The sequence below is a fragment of the Crinia signifera genome, chromosome 19, assembly GCF_055691185.1.
Source record: "Crinia signifera chromosome 19, ASM5569118v1, whole genome shotgun sequence".
Lineage (NCBI taxonomy): Eukaryota > Metazoa > Chordata > Amphibia > Anura > Myobatrachidae > Crinia > Crinia signifera.
This window is the reverse complement of record NC_139226.1, coordinates 28,943,645-28,966,751: the sequence shown is the minus strand read 5'-3', so window position 1 is coordinate 28,966,751 and position 23,107 is coordinate 28,943,645. Positions and strand designations below refer to the sequence as shown.

At 46.0% G+C, this 23,107-nt stretch overlaps 2 protein-coding genes across 2 annotated transcripts in view; one reads left to right on the top strand and one right to left on the bottom strand.

The window, feature by feature from the left end:
* Positions 1–337: 337 nt before the first annotated feature.
* Positions 338–3,494, bottom strand: LOC146041764 (uncharacterized). The gene is made up of 3 exons (XM_083161665.1): positions 2,049–3,494; positions 1,842–1,910; positions 338–1,546 (listed from the first exon to the last, which is right to left on the bottom strand). The coding sequence occupies exons 1-3, from the start codon at positions 2,209–2,211 to the stop codon at positions 855–857; spliced, it is 924 nt and encodes a 307-aa protein (XP_083017791.1). The 5' UTR covers positions 2,212–3,494; the 3' UTR covers positions 338–854.
* Positions 3,495–5,263: 1,769 nt separating this feature from the next.
* The window catches only part of POLD1 (DNA polymerase delta 1, catalytic subunit), a 71,638-nt gene continuing 53,794 nt past the window's right edge, over positions 5,264–23,107 (top strand). Inside the window, exons 1-6 of the mRNA XM_083162254.1 lie at positions 5,264–5,417; positions 7,186–7,389; positions 8,310–8,420; positions 18,332–18,472; positions 19,364–19,489; positions 21,779–21,947. Of these exons, the coding sequence (XP_083018380.1) occupies positions 7,197–7,389; positions 8,310–8,420; positions 18,332–18,472; positions 19,364–19,489; positions 21,779–21,947 (740 nt within the window). The 5' untranslated portion in view covers positions 5,264–5,417; positions 7,186–7,196. The remainder of the gene's footprint in view (positions 5,418–7,185; positions 7,390–8,309; positions 8,421–18,331; positions 18,473–19,363; positions 19,490–21,778; positions 21,948–23,107) is intronic.

Sequence of the window (23,107 nt, the reverse complement as noted above, 5' to 3'; positions counted from 1 at the left end):
ACATTTTGAAAAAACAATAAGCGGGAAAAAGAGGAGATAAAGGATAAATATCTAAAGAAACCTTTTTAATTCAAAATCACTGCTCAAACCCATGGGCAAAAGTGTCTTATTTTAGATATCCACTGCATTTCATTTTTTGCCAGATGTGACACTACGGGTGACATTCTATGGGATGAGAATTGCATTTTTTTGCAATTTTGTGACCTAAAGCTGGCGAATTCACATTATTCCACAAAATCGCCTATTGTATGGAATGCGCTAAAGAGCTGAAATCGCATATTATTAGCGATTTCGATAGCGAATATAAAGCGCAAGTTCAATTCACATTTTTTTCGCATCCACATGTTTTCCTTAAGAAAAATATACAACTCGCTTATTTAATGAGATGTGATTTGTGAATTCGCACTTTTCAGGTGTCTATAATTCGCATGTTTTTCAGACCAGGTTCTGTTGGGCGATTTGGGCCAAATCTCACTTTGGACAAGTGCACAAATAGTTCATTTCAACACAGGTGGCCTCCATTTGTCTCTGGCCCACCCCTATATATACCCAAACTGCATTAAGGACATGTTAATGTAAACAGGAGTGCCAGAGCTTGCTGCAATCTGTTGTTTCACAACTTTTGTGTGGCCAGATTTGCACGAAACCTAATTAACAACAATACCATGGCCATCGTCCGTTATGCTATGGGTTATTTTACACATCAAATATAACAGTAATTATACACAGACAAAATGATATGTGTTTACTCATTTTTACTACAGTATATAATGTCCACACATAAACAAAGCCAATGTGGTGAAATGTAACAACTACCATAGTAAATCCTATCAACAATTATGTAGTTAAATAAACTATTTTCGGACAGCATCAGTATGGCCACTGCCATGTTTTGACCCTGCCACCAGGCCACCCCGGGTCCTAACACTCCGTCGGGGTGGGGAAGTGGATGAGCCACTTGCTGGTGTGCTAGACACACTACTCAGTGTCGAAGTAGGAGCACCTAGGACATGTGAGGCCTCCAGTTGCTGTATTTGGGCCTGCATGGCCATCACCGCATTGCTCTGCACAGTACTGGCATGGGTAATGGCTACTAAACTTTGTGCAAGAGTGCCAATATGGCTGTTCTGCTCCCTTAAAGCCACAGCAATTTCAGACACCCGGGTGTCTAGGTTATTTGCTATGCGCACCTGAGTGCCTACACCAACCCGCACATGTCTAGCCATTTTGCGTAATTGCAGAAAGGTGTCACGCATGTACCCCTTTATGTTAGACATTTCCAAGCTTTGGGAGGCCATAAATTCCAGCTGCTTGTCCTTGAAATGGACCAAGGAGGCAGCTACCTGGGCAGAAGAAGGTACTGTAGGGGGGGTATTTGTGTGTGGTGGGGGGTTGGGAGCCACGCCACTTGGTGGTGCATCTCTCGGTGATGAGGCCTGTGTTTCCTCCTCAGCCACAAACGTGTCCACGGGTTCAAGAATGATGTGGATGTCATCCTGCATAATATCCACGGATTCTGTGGCTTGTGGTCCACCTTCAACATTACCTGTGTATACAGATGAAGAAGTAAGTCCTGATGCATATATAGGCCAGTCTCTCAGCAGTACTATTTTTGCAAGGGATTGAGATGCTGGTTGCACATCACTAGGGGTACTATTTACTAACATATGTACCCTGAAACTACATGTAGCCTTCACATGAGGAGTTTTTGTCATGTGTAGGTCACATTACAATCATGTACATTGTAATGTTGCATCAGCAGATGAATGTAATGTGAGAGATAGTGGATGTGACATGGGTGTGTGTACTTTATGTGTAATGGGATTTTTATTTTTATTTACCTGCTTCAACAGTGTCGGGTTCAACTGGCCTTCTTGTATGCGATGCTGTTGCACCTCGGGAAGGACATTCTGTTAAAGAAAACATGGCAAAGCATTATCTACCTTGCAATGATGAAATTCTTTTAAAAAATATGGCTACATATTTATCCACTGCAGTACTTTACTTAGTATATCAATACAACATAACATTACAGAAATTAAACTTACCAGCTGTGGGTGTCGTAGGAGGCGCATCCGTATCTGCAATGTGGCTGCCTGGTAGGACCTCAGGGGGTATAATTCTTTGCAAATTTATCTCATACGAAGTGTATGAAATCGGGGTTGCCACTCCTCCACCAGTCTTGTTGGCCTCCTCCAACTCAAGTGCCATTTTTTTTTCAGCTGGCGCTTTATGTCATTGAAACGTTTTTTCACGTTTTTTAACCAGCCGCTTGCGGTGACTTACTGCGTTGACGGCCTGGGTTATCTCCAACCACATAGACCTTTTACGTTGGTTAGTGGTTCGGTGGTGGCTTTTCCCCAGCAAGCGGTCATATACTGGTATGATGGCCCTGACAAGGGCAACATTTTCTTCATAGCTGAAGCGGATCTTTCGGCCACTTGGCGTACGGTCATCTTCAGGCTCATCCTCCTCCTCTGCAAAATCTTCACCTCCCATTTCAAAGTCCGCACCCATGCCAGTGTCCTCCTCCTCCTCAAAATATTCCTCCACCTCCGACATGTGGGCCTCCTGCAGCTGCTGTGGGGTATGGGAAATGTCCTGGGAATCAGATGTGGATGGCTGCAGATCATCCACCTCCTCCTGCTGTTGCTGGTCCGCCAGGGCCTGTTGTGGGGCAGGCCTTGCTGTGGCCATGCTGTATGGCACACTGCTGCCACTCCCTGTAATGGAGGACGCCCTCACCAGTCCTCTGCTGCCTCTCCCTCTGGCTCCTCTTGGCTGCCTGCTGACACTGCTCCCTCTTCCTCTGCTCCCTCTTCCTCTGCTCCCTCTGTCACTGCTCCCTCTGCCACTCATGACTCTGCCACCAACACCTCTTCCTCTGCTCACACTAACACTGCTCCTGACACTGCTCTCCATGCTCCTTACTTCCTATCAAAGAATCAAATGGCGCCAGTGGCCCTTTATATAGGGGGTGTGGTGCCTAATGGAGGGGACAGAGGTGGTCCAATAGGTTAGGGTGTTATTTGTAATGTGGAGACAGTCTTGAAAATCGCACTCTGGTTGGTTAAAAATGCGCACATGACCGGCGGAAAAATCGCACCTTTTAGTGACACAAATTCGCAACACTTCGCCGCAAATCGCACTTTTTCAACTCCGATTCGCAAACCATTCAATAAGCGATTTTTGGCTAAAAAATGCGATTTTAAAATGTGCGAATTTTGGCGATTTGTAGTGCGGAAATAAAATGTGCATTTCTCTCATCCCATAGAATGTCACCCTAAGTCACTGCAGTGCCAGTTGGAGGTCATTCGTTGAATTCCCCAAAATTATTTCATAAAACACGGGTTTGATTTGTGAATTTTTTTTAAATGTTCAGACAATCTTATTTTTAGACATAAAGAGGTCTTGAAAACATAGACAAGACCACAAATGCATGCCATGCCATTTTATAGGGTGTGCAATGCCATGACATTAGGTATACAATAATATGATTGTATGTCCCAAAAATAGATGTAACTCACCCCCCCCCCCCCCCCACTAGCCACGCCACCCCGAAGTGGTGGAACGCGTTCTCTGACTTTTTCATTACACCACTATCCATGTCGGCATGGAGTTGATTGTCTATAGTGTGGCGAGCACAGTGAGCCACCGAGCCCGAAGCGTGGCGAGTGCAGCGAGGGGACGCGGATTACTTTACATGTATTCCGCGTCCAATCGCCACGCTTCGGGTTCGGTGGCTCGCCACACTATATGAAATCAACTCCGCGCCGACGTGGATAGTGGGGAAATGAAAAAGTCGGAGGACGCCCTCCGCCGCCCCTCTCGGGTCTGGCTGCGCTCTCCATGCTTCGGGTTGGCGGTTTAATAGGTTAAACCTATTTTTTGGGACATACTATCATATGATTGTATACCTAATGTCATGGCATCAAACACCCTATAAAATGACATGCAATCGCATGCGATTTTGTGGCAGATGCGAGGGGCTGAGAGAGCAGTGAATAAATTACATAGGAAAATCGCATTGCATCGCACATCGCATGGCCCATACGATGCAATTTCACTACGCAGAATAGCTCACTAAGCAAATTGCTTAGTGGGCGCCGTGCTAGGAAACAAGTACCAAGATGAGTTTTGGGGAGAGAGGGTCCCAAAACTGAGACATTCTTAAGAATCTTCCATTTTTTTTTTTGAAGATCTGTTCAACTTCTCTAAATTGACAATGGTATTGACTGATAAAGGACCATTGTAAGTTATCATTCTTTTCCTTTTCCCTGTTTTTCTTGAGATAAAAGTTCCGACCTGGGGATCCTATCCACCCTTTTTTGGGCCGTCTCTAACATCTTTTTGGGGTAACCCTTATCAAGGAACCTTGTTTCCATTTTTTTTAGTTGTTCTTGACATACGGGTAATTCCATAGTTTCTCTTTACCCTTAAAAACTGGCTGAACGGAATTCCATCCAACCATTTTTTTATGGTGTTGGCTCGTCTTATCAATCAGGCTGTTTGAGTCTTTTGTTTTCCGATATATTTTTGTATTAAGGGTCCCTTCTTTGGTATATAAACACAAATCAAGAAAAAAATACTCTGTGAAAAGGTTAAATTTATATTGCAGTCATTTGTATTAAGGGAACTACAGAAGAATTCCAATTCAATGGGATCCCCTCCCACAGGATCAAAATGTTGGCAATGTAATAACAACGCCATAGCACCAGGCATGCCCCTAGCTCCTCCCCATACCATACGGTTTGAGATTTCCAATATGCCATGAAGAGGTTTGCAAAGCTGGGGGCAAACCTGGTGCCCATTGCAGTCCCTGCCTCTGCCCACCAGCCTCTAGCTTTATATACCCTGTGCCCACCAGTTTCTAGCCTCATATAACCTGTGCCCACAAGCCTCTAGCCTCATATACCCTGTGCCCACCAGTTTCTAGCCTCATATAGCCTTTGCCCACCAGCCTCTAGCCTCATATACCCTGTGTGCCCACTAGCTTCTAGCCTTATATACCCCTGAGGGTTGCTTTAACCTGGTATGTTCCTGTTTACATCCCCATCCCATCAGCTTCTCCAGCGTCACATGCTCTGAGATCAACGGGTTCTATCCTTACATGCCCGGTGCCTCCTGACATGTGCCTCGGCCTCCGGCCCACACTAGCTTCCATCCTCTTGTCCCTGCGCTATTTCTCCGCAATTCTCTGTCTATCTCTAACATTATTACAGCTACACAGAGAAGCGCAAGACAGCTGTCACGTGATAGCGGCGGTCACATGACTCCGGCAGGCGCTGCCGCTGCGCCGGAAGTGGCCTGTGATCGGCGTCCTGTCTCCATGACAGCAGCGAGGGCGCGGGATAGCCGTATGCAGGAAGTAGCGGCCTTGGCGGGAGACTGGAACGCTGCTGTCACACGGGCTGGATGTAAGTGGTGCTTAGCCGTGTATGAGAGGGTCCGGTAGGAGAGACCCTTCCGGCCGGGCTGGGTGCACGGTTCCCCTATGTGTCGCACTCTTCCCACCATTACAGCGACTTCTAGGGGTATATATATATATATATATATATATATATATATATATATATATATTCCATCACTCACTCCAGGAGGCTATGCTTGTTACCAGGGGTTACTGTCACTCATAGGCAGCACAGGATGAGCCTTGCTGCCTCCTATGATCCTAGCACCATAGGCACAATGGACCATGCAGGCACTGTATTAGTAATGGTACTATGCATATTGGCAACCTAATGGTGTTGGGGAGCATGCATGCTCATCTGTTGCTGTACCCCAAAAGCTGTGAGAATTCCTGGTACTCATGGGGATCTCCCTGACTCTCCTTGAGCGTAGACCTGGATCTCTGGGGAAGTGGATGGTACAGGTTTCTTGCGACCACATTGGTGACTGGTTCCCTCGCTGCACAGTGCCAAGTGGCTTTGTACGGGGTGGTTTGGGCCTGTTGCACATCACGGACCTGTTCGCATACAGAGATCCCCCCCTTCACACCCTTTGTTTACATCAAGGATCAAGTAAGTGCAGTCCCTCACTGATAACCGTGATCACTATGAATCCAAGGGTATGGTTTGTGGGGCAGTGCGACCACTTAGATGTGTAAAACTCCTGTTTCACGGCGAATTTGTGCTATTTTTTTGCACAAGGTGATTTTTTGGATCAGAAAGCGAATCACCCTATTCAACGTGCACTTCTCGCCGTCTTTCTAAGGCCTGGTACACACCAGAACGATCCTGATTGTTAGTAGATCGTTAGCAGATTGTGTGATGCTCGCACGATCTGTTGGAGCCACACAATCTGCTAACGATCTGCATCCAATCTTATCCCAATCCGATCTGAGTCTGTATCCAGTTGAATGGATCTTTTACAGATCCTCACTGCAGCAGGTAGGATCTGTAAAACGACCAAACGACAGCGGGGACGCGCATCGGATTGGAATCGGATCGGAATTGGACCTAAACATGCCCAATCTACATACAATCTGCATCCAATCGGTCGGAATTGGATCCAGATTGATGGAATTGAGCCCTAATCTTTCTGGTGTGTACCCCCCCTTAGCCTGTTAGTGATTGCCAACATTTAGTACCATGCACACAGTGCAATTGCGTGTGACTTGCAAATTACTCTGAATTGCTCCCATATGTGTGAATGACCATTGCCATACTGCAGCTAGTTAATCAGTAAATACATCATGTTCTATATGGTAGGCAGTGAGTGTGTCAGCAAGGACTCTTTAGACAGCCTTTATTTCACATTTTACCAGGAAAACCTGGTTAAAATGTCTACAATACAAACATTGGGGACAATGTTGAAAATAGGTGTTGACATTGTCAGTTTGTCAGCTCTGTGTCAAAGCCTTCATGTTTCAAGTTGGAACAGTGCTATCCCTGCTGCTGGCTGTGCTGGAGATCTCGCGCATGCCCAAAAAGGCCAGCTGTGGCGAAGTCACGGCGCTGTCTGCTCCAGGGGACATCGCCGAAGGAGGAAGTTTGCGCTACCTTGCTTCGGCGGACAAGATATATCTTGTTGATGTCCCTTCCTGCATCGCCTTGTTAATGAGGCAGAGCAGAAAGTGTTATAACGGCACGATAAACACTGCTATAATACATCTGCCCATTGCCCACTGTTTTGACCTGCTGTTTTTGTTTACCACTGGATTTACTTGCCATTCATTCCACTTAGAGGCCCTGAGAATGGAGTTCAAGCGTAAGCAGGCAGTGTCCACAGGAGGACTCTCCTCTTCCCAGGCCAAGAAGAAAAAATCAGACTGGGACGATGATGGCCCCTCTAATTTTGAAGAGGAGCTGGCATTCCTCGATGAGGTTGAAGCTGACATGGCCATGGAGATGAGTGAAGGCTATTCCAATGCAGGTGTTTTACCGGTTGGTAAGTGACAATAGATTATTCCATTGTTTTCTATTGGTTTAAAAAATGTAAATAATCAACGATCTCTCTGTGACCGATGTATCAGAAATTAGGCAGATAATGGGATCTATTTTCTAAACGTTGGGAAGAGGTTAACTACAGACCAATCAGCTACTGTCCTTTATAAAAAAACAGCCTGTAAAATGGCAGTTAGGAGAAAACATGCTGTAAATGGACAGTGAGGAGCTTATTGGTTATTTTGGGCCTGATTCAGAATTGCTCCCTGGGCTGCAAATTCGCAGTCCGAGTGATGACTGTGCACGGTATGTTGTGTGCATGTGCGAGCCATCTGTGCAACGGACTAGCCTTCACTGTCCATATGCAAGGTGATTGACAGCCGGTGGCCATTTGTGGGTGGCACGCTGTCGTTTTCTGGGAGTGAACCAGAAACCGCAGGTGGTGCCCAGCCATTGGAGGGAGGGCCGCTAACATCAGCGGTCTTCTCCCCACGGTGCTGAGTAAGTCTAGACTAAAGGGTGGACACGCTGCGATTCCCTTTCTATCGAATCACATTGGGCTGTGTGCACATTCGATTTAGACTATATATTACAGGTCAGTACTATATAGTCTTGTCTGCACAGTATATTTTTCTGTACGATTTCGATGCTGCGGGGCCACACATCCGAATCAAATCAAATGAGTTTGAATTCGGTCCGATGTCGATTATACTTATATTGGCAAAATCAAACAGAAAAATAGATGAAATCTAACCATATGTATACCCTATAACTCGGCAGCTGCAAACGGGGAATCCATTCAATCAGGTGTGAATCGGACCCTTTATCTCTGCAACATTGATAAATATCTCCCCATAACTAAAAAAAGTGATGTGAAAATATAAAAAAATATAATCTTTGAATTTTATTTTTTAAATCCTCCAGATAAACTCTCGGACAGCATTTCCCCGAAATGGCTGAGGCCCCCATTACCCCAGATTGATCCCCAGAAGGATGCTTTGTGCTTTCATCAGATTGAGCTGGATCATTATGTGGGTGAGTTCTGTACAGAAAATAGCCCGGATGCTCTTTGCCATAGTTAAACTAAATACAAAAAGCCTGTTGATATGGATGTGTTTATACTTTTCCCTTTACAGGGAGCTAATGGAGGTTATTCAATGTTAACCCCTTCCCGACAATTGACGTACATTTACGTCATGGTCGGGAAGTACTTCCCGACACATGGCGTAAATGTACGTCATGGCTTCTAACTGTCACTGCGTCTATAGACGCAGTGACAGTTAGGTGATGTCTGCTGTCCCTGACAGCAGACATCCCCCCTCGCCGCCCAGGGGGGGCAGGGGTGCCCCCCCCCGGTCGGCGATCGCTGTGATTGGCTGTTCAAATCTGAACAGCCATTCACAGCGTTTCCTGTGTTACCGGCGGCTAAGCCGCTCGGTAACACAGGGATCGGTGGTGATCGGTGCTGTCAAGTACAGCACCGATCACCACCGATGTGCAGCCCCCCCCTCGCACCCGCCGGGCACTCACCTGGCAGCAGCAGCGGCTCCCCCGGCAGCAGGCAGCTCAGCGCAGCAGCGCTGCCCTCCTCCCCCCTCCCCCCCGCAGCAGCAGCAGCATCAAGCTGCACAGTAAAAATAAATACTGTATATGTACTGAATATATATATATATATATATATATATATAACGAGAGAGTAGAGAGCGCTATATATTCTCCACCAACTATAAGTGAGTCACCACTATGATTAATGGTGTGAATAACCAATTGCAATGTGAAAGAAATTTGATAATAAAACAATTTTATTAAAACATAGTTTTCATGGTTCACATCTGGATTTCATCTTTAGGATAAGAATTCAACAGCCCAACGCGTTTCGTCTTAAAAAAGACTTCATCAGGGGTTTGATTACACAACAGTTGCACACCAACACTTGTGCAGAAAAATTATATATCCTTTGAATAGATAGTTGATCCAAAATTTTATAATCTATGATATGGTATCTTATCGTGACCCTTGCACGTAGACAAAAATTGAGCTGTGAGGTAAGTCCACAGCAATCTTTAGGTGATGGATGTTGTAAAACCGGATATTGGCACGAGCAGGCTAACCAGATGGTCAGTAAATAAGGGTTCACAACCCAATAACGATCGCGTCGATTAGACAACCCAAAGTGGTATAATATCTAAAAAAATCTGTAGGGTGGTAGCACGCAGGGAATCCCGACAGCCAGATTACATTTTTTTACACAAAAATGCAGATCTGGCTCAAAATTTTTCATTTTCACAAGGAATGAAGGAGACAAAGCACCCCAAAATCTGTGCCCCAATTTCTCCCGAGTACGGCAATGCCTCACATGTGACCAAAAAATACCATTTGGGTGCATGGCAGGACTCAGAAGGGAAGGAGTGATTTTTGGATTTTGCAGCACAGATTCTGGTTGAATGACCCCTGAAGCACCCATACAGTGGAACCCCCCCACAAGTGACCCCATTTTGCAAACTACACCCTTCAGGGAATTCATCAGGGGGTATAGTGTACATTTCAAACCCCCAGGGGTTTCACCAATTTTGATACAACTGAGCTGTGAAAATGAAAAATTAAATTTTTTCATTTTCACAGCCCAGTTGTATCAAAATTGGTGAAACCCCTGGGGGTTTGAAATGTACACTATACCCCTAAATGAATTCCCTGAAGGGTGTAGTTTGCAAAATGGGGTGACTTGTGGGGGAGGTTCCTAACTTTTAGCACTTATGGTGCCTAGAAACCTACATGGTGCCTAAAAAAAAAATCTCATAAAAAGGAGGCTCCAAAATCAAGTAGGTGCTCCTTCTATTATGAAGCCTGTGGTTTGGTCACCGTGCACACTAGGGCCACATATAGGATATTTATGAAAACAAAAGAATTGGGGGGATCAATTTTTAGTCACATTTGTCTAGTAAAATCTACTGTATTCGTTAGAAAAATGTATTAAAATTTAAACTCTGCAAAAAAAAAAAGAAATTTTGAAATTTCACCGACACTTTGTTTTAATTCCTGTGAAACACCTAAAGGGTTAACAAACTTCCAAAATGCTGTTTTGAATACTGTGAGGGGTGCAGTTTTTGAAATGGCATCATTTATGGGGGTGTCTCACATACAAGTCCCTCAAAGTCACATCAGAACTGAACTGGTCCCTAAAAAAATCAGTGTTTGAAATTTTCTTGAAAATTTGAGAATTTGCTATTCATATTTGAAGCCTCCTAGTGTCCAAAAAAATGAAAAGGAGGTTGAAATAATGATTGCAACATAAAGTAGACATATGGTCTTTGTTAGTTATTAACTATTTTGAGTGGTATGTTTATTTGTCTCACAAGCAGAAAATGTGACATTTTGCAAATTGCAAAATTTTCCATTTTTTCACGACATTTTGGTATTTTTCACAAAAAAACACAGACTGTATAGACCCAAATTTACCACTAATTTGAAGTACAATGTGTCACGAGAAAACAATCTCAAAATCACTGGGATAAGTAAAAGCAAAAAAAAGTTATCCCCACTTAAGTGAAACATGTCAGATTTGAAAAAAATGGCTCTGTCAGGAACGCAAAAACTGGCTCTGTCAGGAAGGGGTTAAAAGGACATTTCCACTTTAGGGAATGTTCCTTATCAGTTCCGATGCTTTGCACCCTTATAATGGGCTTCACAAAGGGTGCAGGTTGATGACTGAATCCTCTGCCGTACTTTGGGTCTGATAAACGGTTGTACACTAAAGCATTCACAGCTGTGATCCCGTGTCTAGCTACAGTGCGAAACCATTAACCCCTTCACTGGCATACCCGGAAAATTTCCTGGATTGCCACTGTCTTTCCCTCTTGGCGCCCCGGCTCCTTCCTCCTGGCTGTGTGCGGCGTGATCTTGCTGCACATTGCCGGGGGCCAGACAGCGCAGCAGCACTGCCCGGACACTGCAATTGAGTAGCCCTATGGACACACAGAATGGCTGCGTGCATTGAGACACAGGTGCCGTGTTTTTTCTTATGTACGGGATCACAGTTGGTGGGTGAGACATGCCTGCATTTTGCCACAACTCCTCATTACCTCCCCACAAATGCTTTGAATGCCAATCACTTTGCGTATTAATCCTCACTGCAAGTGACATTGTGTCATCACATTGATGTGTGTGACACATGCCCAACTCCCATAGTATTGACATAGTGTCCCAGTCTGTATCAGGCCTTTTGCCCCGGGCATTATGTTCTAATTTTTAGATCTTTAGATCCCATTATAAAGGTCAAATTTGTGAAGGACGTTTTCTAGTTGTATTCCAAGTACCATGGCCCTTATTCTGGCTCATTCGCCGTGGGTGTGAATTTGCACGGGGACCGTTGTTTTGCACGTGCAGCATTACTGTGCATGTGTATACGCTGGGAGCGTGCAAACTGACTGTCCGCCGAGTGCACACACCCAGCCTTGCGAGTGGGGGTGGAGAGGGGCGTCTGGTGCCAGGCAGGGCAATTAGCCTATGTGAATGCCCAGCGTTTCATGGGCGTTCCCATGAAAACAGTAGGCGTACACGTGCTAATGCGTTCGTGACACACGTGCGGGGGGGGCCGGTCAGCTGACATAACCGTATGTCAGCTGCCTGCCCAATTCCCTGCAATTCTACACGCATACTGTATGTAAGGGTGGTGTCGACCACCCTTACATATGTGTGCGCCTTCACTGGTTGGCGACCATCGAAAGATGGGGGAGGTTCCCACTGGCATGGGGATGGAAGCGTTCATGTAAAACATCCATTCGCAAGCCTTGCAAACGAATCCCGCTTGTGAAAGTGTGGTGCCGGCTAACCATTCACAAGGCGGGGTTAGGGTGACTCACAAGGATGAAAATTCGCATCGAGCAAGTCAACCTGAATAAGGACCCGTGTGTGTTTCAGTAGGGGCTATTTGGTATTAGTGGATCATGACTATAATGTTATTGGCTTGCTGAGTTGTGGCTCCTTGGTTTATTTTGGCTTTTTGATTCCTATATCGACCATTACTGGCTTTCAAAATTGATGGTAACAGATGGTGTGTTTGTGTCTAAAACATCGATATTTACTATGCATCTGCTTTCGTTGTCAGTTGGAAACTGAGTAAGATGTCGTTGATTTGGTCAGTTTTATCGTCTGTTTTGTCATTTTCGATGAAAGAATACAAAATCGGTCAGACACTAGACCTGGCTATGGAACCCCTGCTCAGATCACTATGCACAGGTGTTTCATTCGGTGTAAAAACAAGTGTATCACAAATGTTGCCATTGATTTTTGTGTAATTTTTTGGTTGTTGGTTGTGACTCACCAAAACCCGCCTGCCACACACATGTCTACTGTTTGGGTGTTTTTGGTCAGTTTTAAAACAGACCGTTAGAAAATGGTTGGTTTTGAACTGGCTGCGGTTCTGGTACTTGTTTCCTAGCACGGTATGCAATGCAATGTTACGCGATGGCACCCGATGTTATACAATTTAAAATCGTATACCATCGCATTGTATGCCATATACAATGGTATACGATTTGGTACTTATGTAGTATCTGGGCTGCCGATTTTTTGATTGTATGCCTTAAGTTAAGGCATACAATCAGATGCGATGCGATGCGATATCGCATCGCATACGACCATGCGATGCGATGCGATGACCCGATTTTTCCATAGGATTCAATGTTAAAATGGACTGAGTCCATTTTAACATGGAATTCAATGGGAAAAAGGGGTCCTTTTCATACCCCTACTATCCAAGTGGGCATGGAGTTGGATATAAACCTGTGGCGAGCGTAGCGAGCCACCGAGCCCGAAGCGTGGCGAGCGAACGGTATTCTGTGTCCCCTCGCGGGGCTCGCTACGCTCGCCACGCTTCGGGCTCGGTGGCTCGCTACGCTCGCCACAGGTTTATATCCAACTCCATGCCCACTTGGATAGTAGGGGTATGAAAAGGACCCCTTTTCCCATTGAATTCTATGTTAAAATGGACAGAGTCCATTTTAACATTGAATCCTATGGAAAAATCGGGTCCATCGCATCGCATCGCATCGCATGCGATATGGTCGGGTGCGATGCGATGGACCCGATTTCAAAATCGGCAGCCCAGTTACTACATAAGTACCTACGATTTTAAATTGTATAAGCACCCTAATGGGTGTTTTCAATGTTAAATGGCCCCCCTATATGATTATTAATTGTATAAGCACCATAATGGGTGCTTACAATGTTAAAAGCACCCCCACTATCAACGCCAACCCGAGGCGTGGCGAGCGCACGCAGAATACATGTAAAGTAATATGTGTCCCCTCGCGGGGCTCGCCACGCTTCAGGCTTGGTGGCACGCTGCGCTCGCCACACTATGTAAAATCAACTCCACGCTGACGTGGATAGTGGGGGTATGAAAAGGTTGGAGGACGCGTTCCGCCGCCCCTCGCTGCGCTCGCCGCGCTTCGGGTTGGTGTCCATAGTGGGGGTGCATTTAACATTGTACAATAAAAAATTGTATAGGGGGGCCAAAATCACATCATATGGCATGCGATGCGATACAATGCATAAGATGCCATACGATTGAAAATTGTGGGCACCGTGCTAGGAAACAAGTACCGCGGTTCTTACCCTTCTCTATTTAAAAATAGCTGTTTGGTCCAATGTCCTAAAGTCTGGTTTTAGCTCCTTTTGATTCCTATTTTCACTTGAGTAAAGTTGCTGCAGATTGTCAGAGCTTGAGAGTTGCCAGGTTTTGTGCCCACTCCTGTAGCCGTGTGGAGATCAAGGGTCCCATTTACTATAGGATTTGCCATCCAGGATCACATTGCAGTATGCGGTCCTATCGGAGGGATATATCGTCCTGCAGACGCAGGGAAGGGGCTCAGAAAGGAGTCTGCTGTCCTGGCTCCCCGGGCACTCTACGCATGCACGGCCAGTGGTGACCGCCGGCTGACCGCACAATCATTGTTGCCCGGCCAGATCTGCAGTACATACCCCACAGGCTACATCTCAGAATAGCGGCAGCTACACAATTACATTTCTGGAGTGCTTTCAAGCAGCTTCGCACCCCTCCTAGAAACTGTGGGGGATGGCGGGACAGGAGGGTTTGCAGCAAGTTCCCGAGAATCCTGCTGTTGCCCCTCCTACACACATTACAGCGGTACTTCATATTTTAATCAGTGTTTTCTAGGAGCCACAAATATTAAATGAAAATTGGACCCCTTAATGCTTAAACCAGGCATGCTCAAACTATGGCCCTCCAGCTGTTGTGAAACTACAAGTCCCATCATGCCTTGCCTCCGTTTTGCTATTCGGGAATGCTAAAAATATGGCAAGGCCTGCTGGGATGTGTAGGCCACAGTTTGGACATGCCTGGTTTAAACGGTCCCCAGTGATCACGGTGCAGTTGGAGACAGGGAAGGGACAGCTCAGTGTGACGTGGTGAGGCTTGGGTGCAGGGTAAGTCTGAGCAGGGTAGCGGCCGGGGTAAGTGTTGGGCGTAGGAAGGAGAGGACAGAACCATCATCTCAGTATAAGCCAGGATAACATTATGGGAAACCAATCATAATCTACAGTACTTATTTATTTAGCGCCTTCTAGAAGATAATAGATAGGATCTCTGTGGTTGCCCATAGCAACATCCCACCTGAAATAGAAATTGGTAAATTTCACCTGGTGCATCATGGGTATGGGTCATTGGGTTGACTCCATTTAGGTCGACATGCATTGGGTCAACAACTGAAGGCCAACAGTCGTTAGGTCGACGTCTGAAATAGGTGGACATGGCTAGGGTCGGAAGCTCAAAACCAGCTTTAGGTTGACAAGGGAAGGTTGACAGTGAATAGGTTGACCTGAGTTAGTAACTTTTTTTTTTTGTCCCCAATATCAACGTAGTCGACATGGACACCGTCTGAGTGTACCACGTCCCCTCGCTGTACTCGGTGCACTATTTTATTCTCCCACCATGCCGAAGTGGATGGCGGAGCATGATGTACCGCCTGTCCGCTCAAAAAAAAAACATGAAAAATTCATGTCAACCTATTTCGGATGTCGACCTGTGAACACTCAGTGGTCGACCTAATGACCATATCCCATGTGTCATAGAGGCAGTTAGTGCTCGATTTGCTCTTTATTGGTCTCTCTTATTTTCCCATTGTTTATTATGAATCCCAGTTCAGCCTGATGAAATGGTATCCAGACTATTTGTCTACAACAAGAAGATAGACAGCCATTAGGTCGACATGGTTTTTTCCCACTGTTTTTTTGAGCCGACATGTGCCGACAGGCGGTATTTCATGCCCCACCATCCACTAGGGCGTGGAGTTAGATTATAATAGTCTGCCGAGCGCAGCGAGGCACCGTGCCAGAAGCATAGCGAGCGGCTGCGGTTCACTGCAAACTGTGTCCATGTCGACTGTGTCGACATTTGGGTAAAACAAAAGAACAGTGAAAAAAACATGTTGACCTTTTGACTGTCGACCTAATGGCAGTGTCGACCTATTGAGTTGTCGAACTAATGTGTCGACCTTATGGCTGTCTATCTTCTTGTTGTTGTAGACAAATGGTCCCGCATCCGATGAAATACCTTTACACCAGCCTGGTAATGGGCTGATAGCATGTGATGGAAGTTCTGTACACCGCTCACTGCCGGATCATTGTATGCAGCGGCTGCGCCTTGGTGGCAAATTGTGTTTATGGCCCGTGTAGGAGTTAATCTCTCAATCCAAATAAAATGAGCCGCGGGTATTTGCTTTGTCCTCTGTAAACAAGGAAGTTCCACATTGGAAACAATTAGATCAGATGTTATTGGTGCTATAGGGAAGCAATTTTACTTTATTTATCCTCGCCAACGGATTTTCGGTTATCCCTCTGCCCCCTCCGTTTTTTAGTTTTAGTTCCGAGGAGAGTAACGAATGATGTCACTGGGGTGAGGAAATCCCCTGGGGATAATTCGGACAGTTTTGGGTGGGTGGATCAGATGTCACTGCTGTGTTAGTAGATTGCTGTCATTAATTCTGGCTGGCATCCTGTGATAAATCACTGCTATCTGCGCTGATTATGGGCACCACCGCTAGCCGCCTGCTTTTCCTAATTAGCTGAAGTTATTAAATAGATCAGCGTCCTTTAAAATTCCTGTATGGAACTAATCTTCCTTCTCTGCCATAGTGATAACTGTACCAATCAGTAGCATTTATGTCCAGCAATACTTCCTCGATTTATGTGGAAGCCGTAGTGTTCCCTCCAAGCTGCTTTCGCAGGGTGCAGCTCCCTGCCCATTTTTTTAAAACCTCAAATTGCACCCTGCCCTTTTTGTGTGTGGCACTGTACGCCATTAAGCTGCCCCCCCACCGAGCTGACATGCCGCTGAGAACTTTCGTGTGTGCCATCATGTGTAATGGGCATTATGGTGTATTGCCATCATGTGTAATGGGCATTATGGTGTGTGGTATAATGTGCAAGAGGCATTACAGTGTGTGCCATCATGTGTTATGGGCATTATGGTGTGTGGTATAATGTGTAATTGTCATTACAAATTTTTTTTTTTTTTAATATATGTTCTTGTTTCTAATGTAAATTTCTAATCTAAAATGTGTATATCACACATGTAGTAAAAGAAGACTCTTTTTTGGGGGCACACTTTAAACAAATAGCATATGTGTCAAAAATATACTGTATATTCAATGGATAATTAGTGGTTTAAAACTTAACTTTTAATTAGGTTCAAATTGTAAGATAAAGTGATCTCAGAACATGAGACACAATGAAAGACACACAGCACGTACAAACATAGATTTAAAAGGCAAAATCTCCCGTCTGAAAAACGGGGATACTACACTATACCCCTGAATATAACCACAATTTAGTGGTTATATTCAGGGGTGTAGTGTAGTATCCCCATTTTTCAGACACGTTCTGAGATCACTTTATCTTACAATTTTAACCTAATTAAAAGTTAAGTTTTAAACCACTAATTATCCATTGAATCTACAGTATATTTTTGACACATATGCTATTTGTTTAAAGTGTGCCCCCAAAAAAGTCTTCTTTTTCTACATGTGTGATATATGCTATTCCTGACTCAGGGGAGCACCTCCAACCCCCGTTAAATGTAACACTGATTAACTATTCAGGTTATTAAAATTGGTATTTGGATAACTATATAATTATCATCTGCCACCTATCTTGACCTTAATCACCTTTGAGGCCATAGCGGAAAATCCTGTGCGGGTACCACCAAAAAAACGCCTAATCTAAAATGTGTCCTGTCCGGTGGTAATGCAATTGCTGGTGCGGGGTAAACACTGTATCCGACATCGTACACACTCGGGATCGCCCAGTGTGTAAGCACCTGTCGACTTGGGTGGCTGATCTAGAAGATGTCCCATTAATCCTCAAATTACTGACCTTGTTCTACCTACTTGTGTGCAGAATGGTACAGGGTACTACTGGGTGGGTGCGTATCTTCCGCTATGATACTTTACCACAGGTGGACACCACCTGTAAAAGTGTTACATTCATTTATTATGTAATCACATTTACTTGTACGGCGCCAGCTTATATCATTGCACTTTATAGTTCATAAGCCTGGAGATATGCGGTTCTACGTTGTAATCAGACTGTACGTGGCATACATTTTTAGTTGCGCTTCTGGGGGCCACTGCTATGTTAGGGTGTAGACGGGCATTATCCATAGTAGCTGTGTTTCTCAGGTAGATTCAGAGCCACTTTATACAGGTTGAAGCTATGCCCTGAAACGTTATTGATCTATTTGGCTAATCCATAGGAACTCATTGGGTTTTTTCTGTACACACCGCTTTTCGTTTGCTCATCCTGGTTATTTGTTACCATTGTGTATTCATTAACACTTCATTGTAGACAGCAGCTGACAAAGGGTTCCTAAGTGACGTTTAATGGTGAGCTCTGCTGCCTAGCATGTACTGATTAGTGTGTCTTTGCAGGCTCGCATGTGTCCGGGATGCTGGGTGCTACACAAGGACCCGTCCCCATCATACGGATGTTTGGGATCACCGCCGATGGGAACAGCGTTTGCTGCCACATTCACGGATTTGCCCCATACTTCTATGTACCCTGCCAGAACGGTACGTGCCTGGGAGAGAACCATCCGGATAAACGACTCGTGAAGGCGCTTATGTTGCACAAACCCAACGATGCTGATGCGTAGACCATTTACACAGCGTTTGCATGTTCTCGTTCCGCGCATGCGTCTTAACCAGGCGTTCACAAATATGGATGATCTGTATGTCTGCTTGTAACTGGTAGGGTGTAAGTAGGCTGTAAAGGACATTCTTACCCTGGCAGAGGTCAGTGAGGGCATGTTGGCATAGCTGTGGTCTATGCAGGCTAGCGTGTACATGTGGTTACGCCAGTTCTCTTACACATGGAATAGGGGTGCTGCATGTCGGTGACGGCTGTGACACCACCGGGATAGTACGGCGGGCAGGGAGGTATTTAAAAGGTGCTGAAATGCAATAACAAAATATTAATGTTGTTTATAAAACTATGCCAGGCGCACAGTATTGCTAATTTATAAATAATATAAAAATGCCCAGAATAGTGCCAAAACTAGCCCCAAAATCCTGCTGAACCCATAGCCTGCAGACCACTGCTCTAGGTAAGACTGTATCCATTTCCCTAGCCGTTAAAGGGTAGTTTCAATCAGCCGTGAGGTTCCGTTGGTATCTTGTGTGCTACTACTATGGCCTTGAATGTTCAGACTATGCCGGTTTTCTAGGTAGCAAGATCTTCCTGTTTATATATGTTATATAAAACAATGCCAGGCCCATAGATGCAAGTATCGTTGTTTGGCTAAGTTTGCCAGCTCTTTGCCAGCGCTTGGTAGTGGAGCAATCATGATTTATCATTAGTCCCTTTTTCAAGAAAACTTTTCCAGCAAATAATGAGTCACTTGTTTCACCTTGCAATGTATCTTCTTGTATCTTCAATGTATCTTCTTGTCACGGATTCTTCAGGGTTCAAGCAGGAACACCTTAGTGACTTCAAGAAGGAGCTGAACAATGCTGTGATCAAGGACATGCGTTCTAACAGGGACAACCTCTCGCAGGCGGTTCTGGCTGTGGATATCTGCATGAAGGAGAGTGAGTGATTGCTTCCTGTAGCCAGATCTCTGAGCTCTCCTCACAAGTCAGCCGGCGTCTCTGTAGCCCCGTTTGGTGTCTCCACTGTGAATTTGGATCTCCGCTTTCTAGCAAATGAGTTCGGTACTTGTGAATTTTGGCGGCGCCCATCGCATACGATGCGACGTGATTTCGTGCCATAGTGTGCCATGGCATACAATTTTCAAATTGTATGCCATTGTACATGGCATACGATGCCATACGATGCGATGCGATTAAACATTGTATAAGCACCCTAATGGGTGCTTACAATGTTAAATGCACCCCCACGCCACCCCCCCACTATAAACGTGAACCCGAAGCGTGGCGAGCGCAGCGAGCCCGCGAGTGGCGGCGGTATGCGTCCTACAACCTTTTCATACCCCCACTATCCACGTCGGCGTGGAGTTGAGAATAGAAAGTGTGGCGAGCACAGCGAGCCACTGAGCCCGAAGCGTGGCGAGGGGACGCGGATACCTTCACAGGTATCCGCGTCCCCAGGCGGGCTTCACAGGTGTCCGCGTGGTGAGCCACGCGGACACCTGTGAAGCCCGCCAGGGGACGCAGATACCTGTGAAGGTATCCGCGTCCCCTCGCTGGGCTCACTGCGCTCGCCACACTTTCTATTCTCAACTCCACGCCGACGTGGATAGTGGGGGTATGAAAAGGTAGTAGGACGCGTACCGCCGCCCCTCGCGGGCTCGCTGCGCTCGCCACGCTTCGGGTTCACGTTTATAGTGGGGGGGGGGGGTGGCGTGGGGGTGCATTTAACATTGTAAGCACCCATTAGGGAGCTTATACGATTTTTCATCGCATAGGGGGTCAAAATCGCATCGCATGCCATCGGGTACATGGCATGCGATGCGTTCATCGCACGATGCTGAAATCGTGCGCCGCCAAAATACACAAGTACCATGAGTTCTACCACTTTACAGGACACAACTAGGGCTCACTTCAATTACACCCATCAAGTCGCCCCCAATCTCAGTCCCTCTGGGACTGTGAACAAAAGTCTCTGAATACCTCGTCATACACGAACGCTTAAATATGAGCCGAGCCAGTTTGCGGCTAATTAAAAAGACGCAATGCAGCTTTAGTTGCACCCATTGAGCATATGTTCACCACAGATCTGCGGCCAAATTATTTTATATAGAGCTCTGGGGAGAATGGTCCCTGGCTGTATTACACGCTTATCAGTTCCTAATAATATAATCAGTCAATTCAAACATATTATGTGATCATGCAATTAGAGGTAGCATGATGAGTACGGGTTATATCAGGGCCTCTCACCCATTAACTCAATAATAATCTGTCCGGTATACCCCCTACTGCCAATGAAGTGTTTCAGTGCTGATGCCCAGTATCAGGTGGTAATGCATAGGCCGCAAAGAGGTGAATCTGTGATCATCCTGGCGCATGGTAGGCCGGCAGTCAGAATACCGCTGCTGTGTTACCGATTCTTAGCCACATAAAATGGAGACTGGATCCCGACATTGATGAGGATGCCGAGGCCAAAATCCTGATTACTGGCATCCCAATTGTAAGTATGAGGGGTGGGTTAGCGCTAGACCGGGTGAGGGGGAAGGGGTTGGGTTTCGGAACAAGTGGGGGTATTGGTGTTTGGCTGCAGGGCGGTTAGGTTAGCGTTGGGTGGAGCCAGGGCGGAATGTAAGTATACTAGACCCCTATTGTGATACCGGTGTCTGCCGGTGATCTGTATGTATTCCGCACAGAAACTGGAGGCAACACCAATCCAATTATCTGACCTGGGAAGGGTATTGTGACAGACAGGGAAGGGTAAGGGACCTGTGACAGAAGGGGCCAACTGTGTGGCAACGAAGCAGGAACCCACCACCGCCACCGATAAAATGGCTGCTTTGTAGGTGTAAAACTGTTGGAGAACATAATAGTACCTGTGTTTTTTTTTTTTCTTTATACAGCTTCACACTCGCTCGCACACACACACACATTGCAGTCTGCCATTTTGTAACCACTTCGTGACCATGCCAAATATCCATTCACCAGGCACCAGTGACATCACTGACCCATGATATATACGGCACGGATTCTTAGTCTGTTCTCTCAGATATCGGTTCAGCCCCCAGTGTAGATAGTGGACCAGTCCACTTTTATTACAAGACCTGTATTAAATAACTTCCCCCTCACAGTTAATGAAATGATGTATTAATATATTTTTTAGATCTGAGCAGTATGGAAATGTGTTCTAAAGCAATGTACTAAGCATTGGAGCCATTTCTTTCCCCCCTGTAGATATGTACGGGTACCATGGGAAGAAAATTATGCCTTTTATGAAGATCACAATGGCTCTTCCACGTCTTATTGCACCTGCCAAGCGGCTTCTAGAGCAAGGCTTACGGTTTGGGAGCTTTCCAATACATTGCTATCAGGCCTATGAAGCCAACATCGACTTTGAAATCAGGTATTAATCAACCTTCTCTCTCTCTCTCTCTCTCTCCCCCCCTCTCTCTCCCCCCCTCTCTCTCCCCCCCTCTCTCTCCCCCCCCCCCCTCTCTCTCCCCCCCTCTCTCTCCCCCCCTCTCTCTCCCCCCCTCTCTCTCCCCCTCTCTCTCTCCCCCTCTCTCTCTCCCCCTCTCTCTCTCCCCCTCTCTCTCTCCCCCTCTCTCTCTCCCCCTCTCTCTCTCCCCCTCTCTCTCTCCCCCTCTCTCTCTCTCCCCTCTCTCTCTCTCCCCTCTCTCTCCCCTCTCTCTCCCCTCTCTCTCCCCTCTCTCTCCCCTCTCTCCCCCCTCTCTCCCCCACCCCCCTTCCCCCTCTTCTCTCCCCTTCCCCCTCTTCTCTCCCCTTCCCCCTCTTCTCTCCCCTTCCCCCTCTTCTCTCCCCTTCCCCCTCTTCTCTCCCCTTCCCCCTCTTCTCTCCCCTTCCCCCTCTCTCTCTCTCCCCCCTCTCTTTCTTTTTTTTTTTACAGAGCACGGTTGACCAAACTGGTCCTCAAGATCAACCAGCAGTTCATGTTTTCCAGAACACCTGTATTAAAAATGAAAGCAGCACATTTCTCCTACCACCCTATGTCCATCCAATATCTTTCTTTTCCAAATGTACCCCTGCTCCCTGACACCCCCCCCCCCTCTCTCTCCTAATCTGTTCATATGTTCTCCCCTCACCATATGTACCTCTGACCACCGTCTCAATGTAAAAAAAAGAAATACCAACACTGTCCTCTAGGCGCTGTACCTAAGGCAGCGACCAAGCGTACAGTTAGTCCAAAAAAAACCCTCTTTTTTGCCATTTCTGCTTACTAGTCACCAATTTTTGGATAAACTCGTGCAGCTACAATAGAACAGCGCCTAGAGGACAGTGTTGGTATTTCTCTTTTTTGTATCTATGCTTTGTATGTAAGGTGATTCATACTATCCAACATTACCTAAGGCAGCGACCAAGCGCACAGTTAGTCCAAAAAAAAACTCTTTTTCACCATCTCAATGTGTTCCTCTGAAAACCCCCTTCATCTCCCTATCTTTAACTGCCTTTTCCCCCCCTCCCCAATGCTGGTGGCTGCTGATCAGAAGTTTCATGGAGATTAATCTATGACATAAGGGAGACCGTTTTATTAAAAGAAAAAAC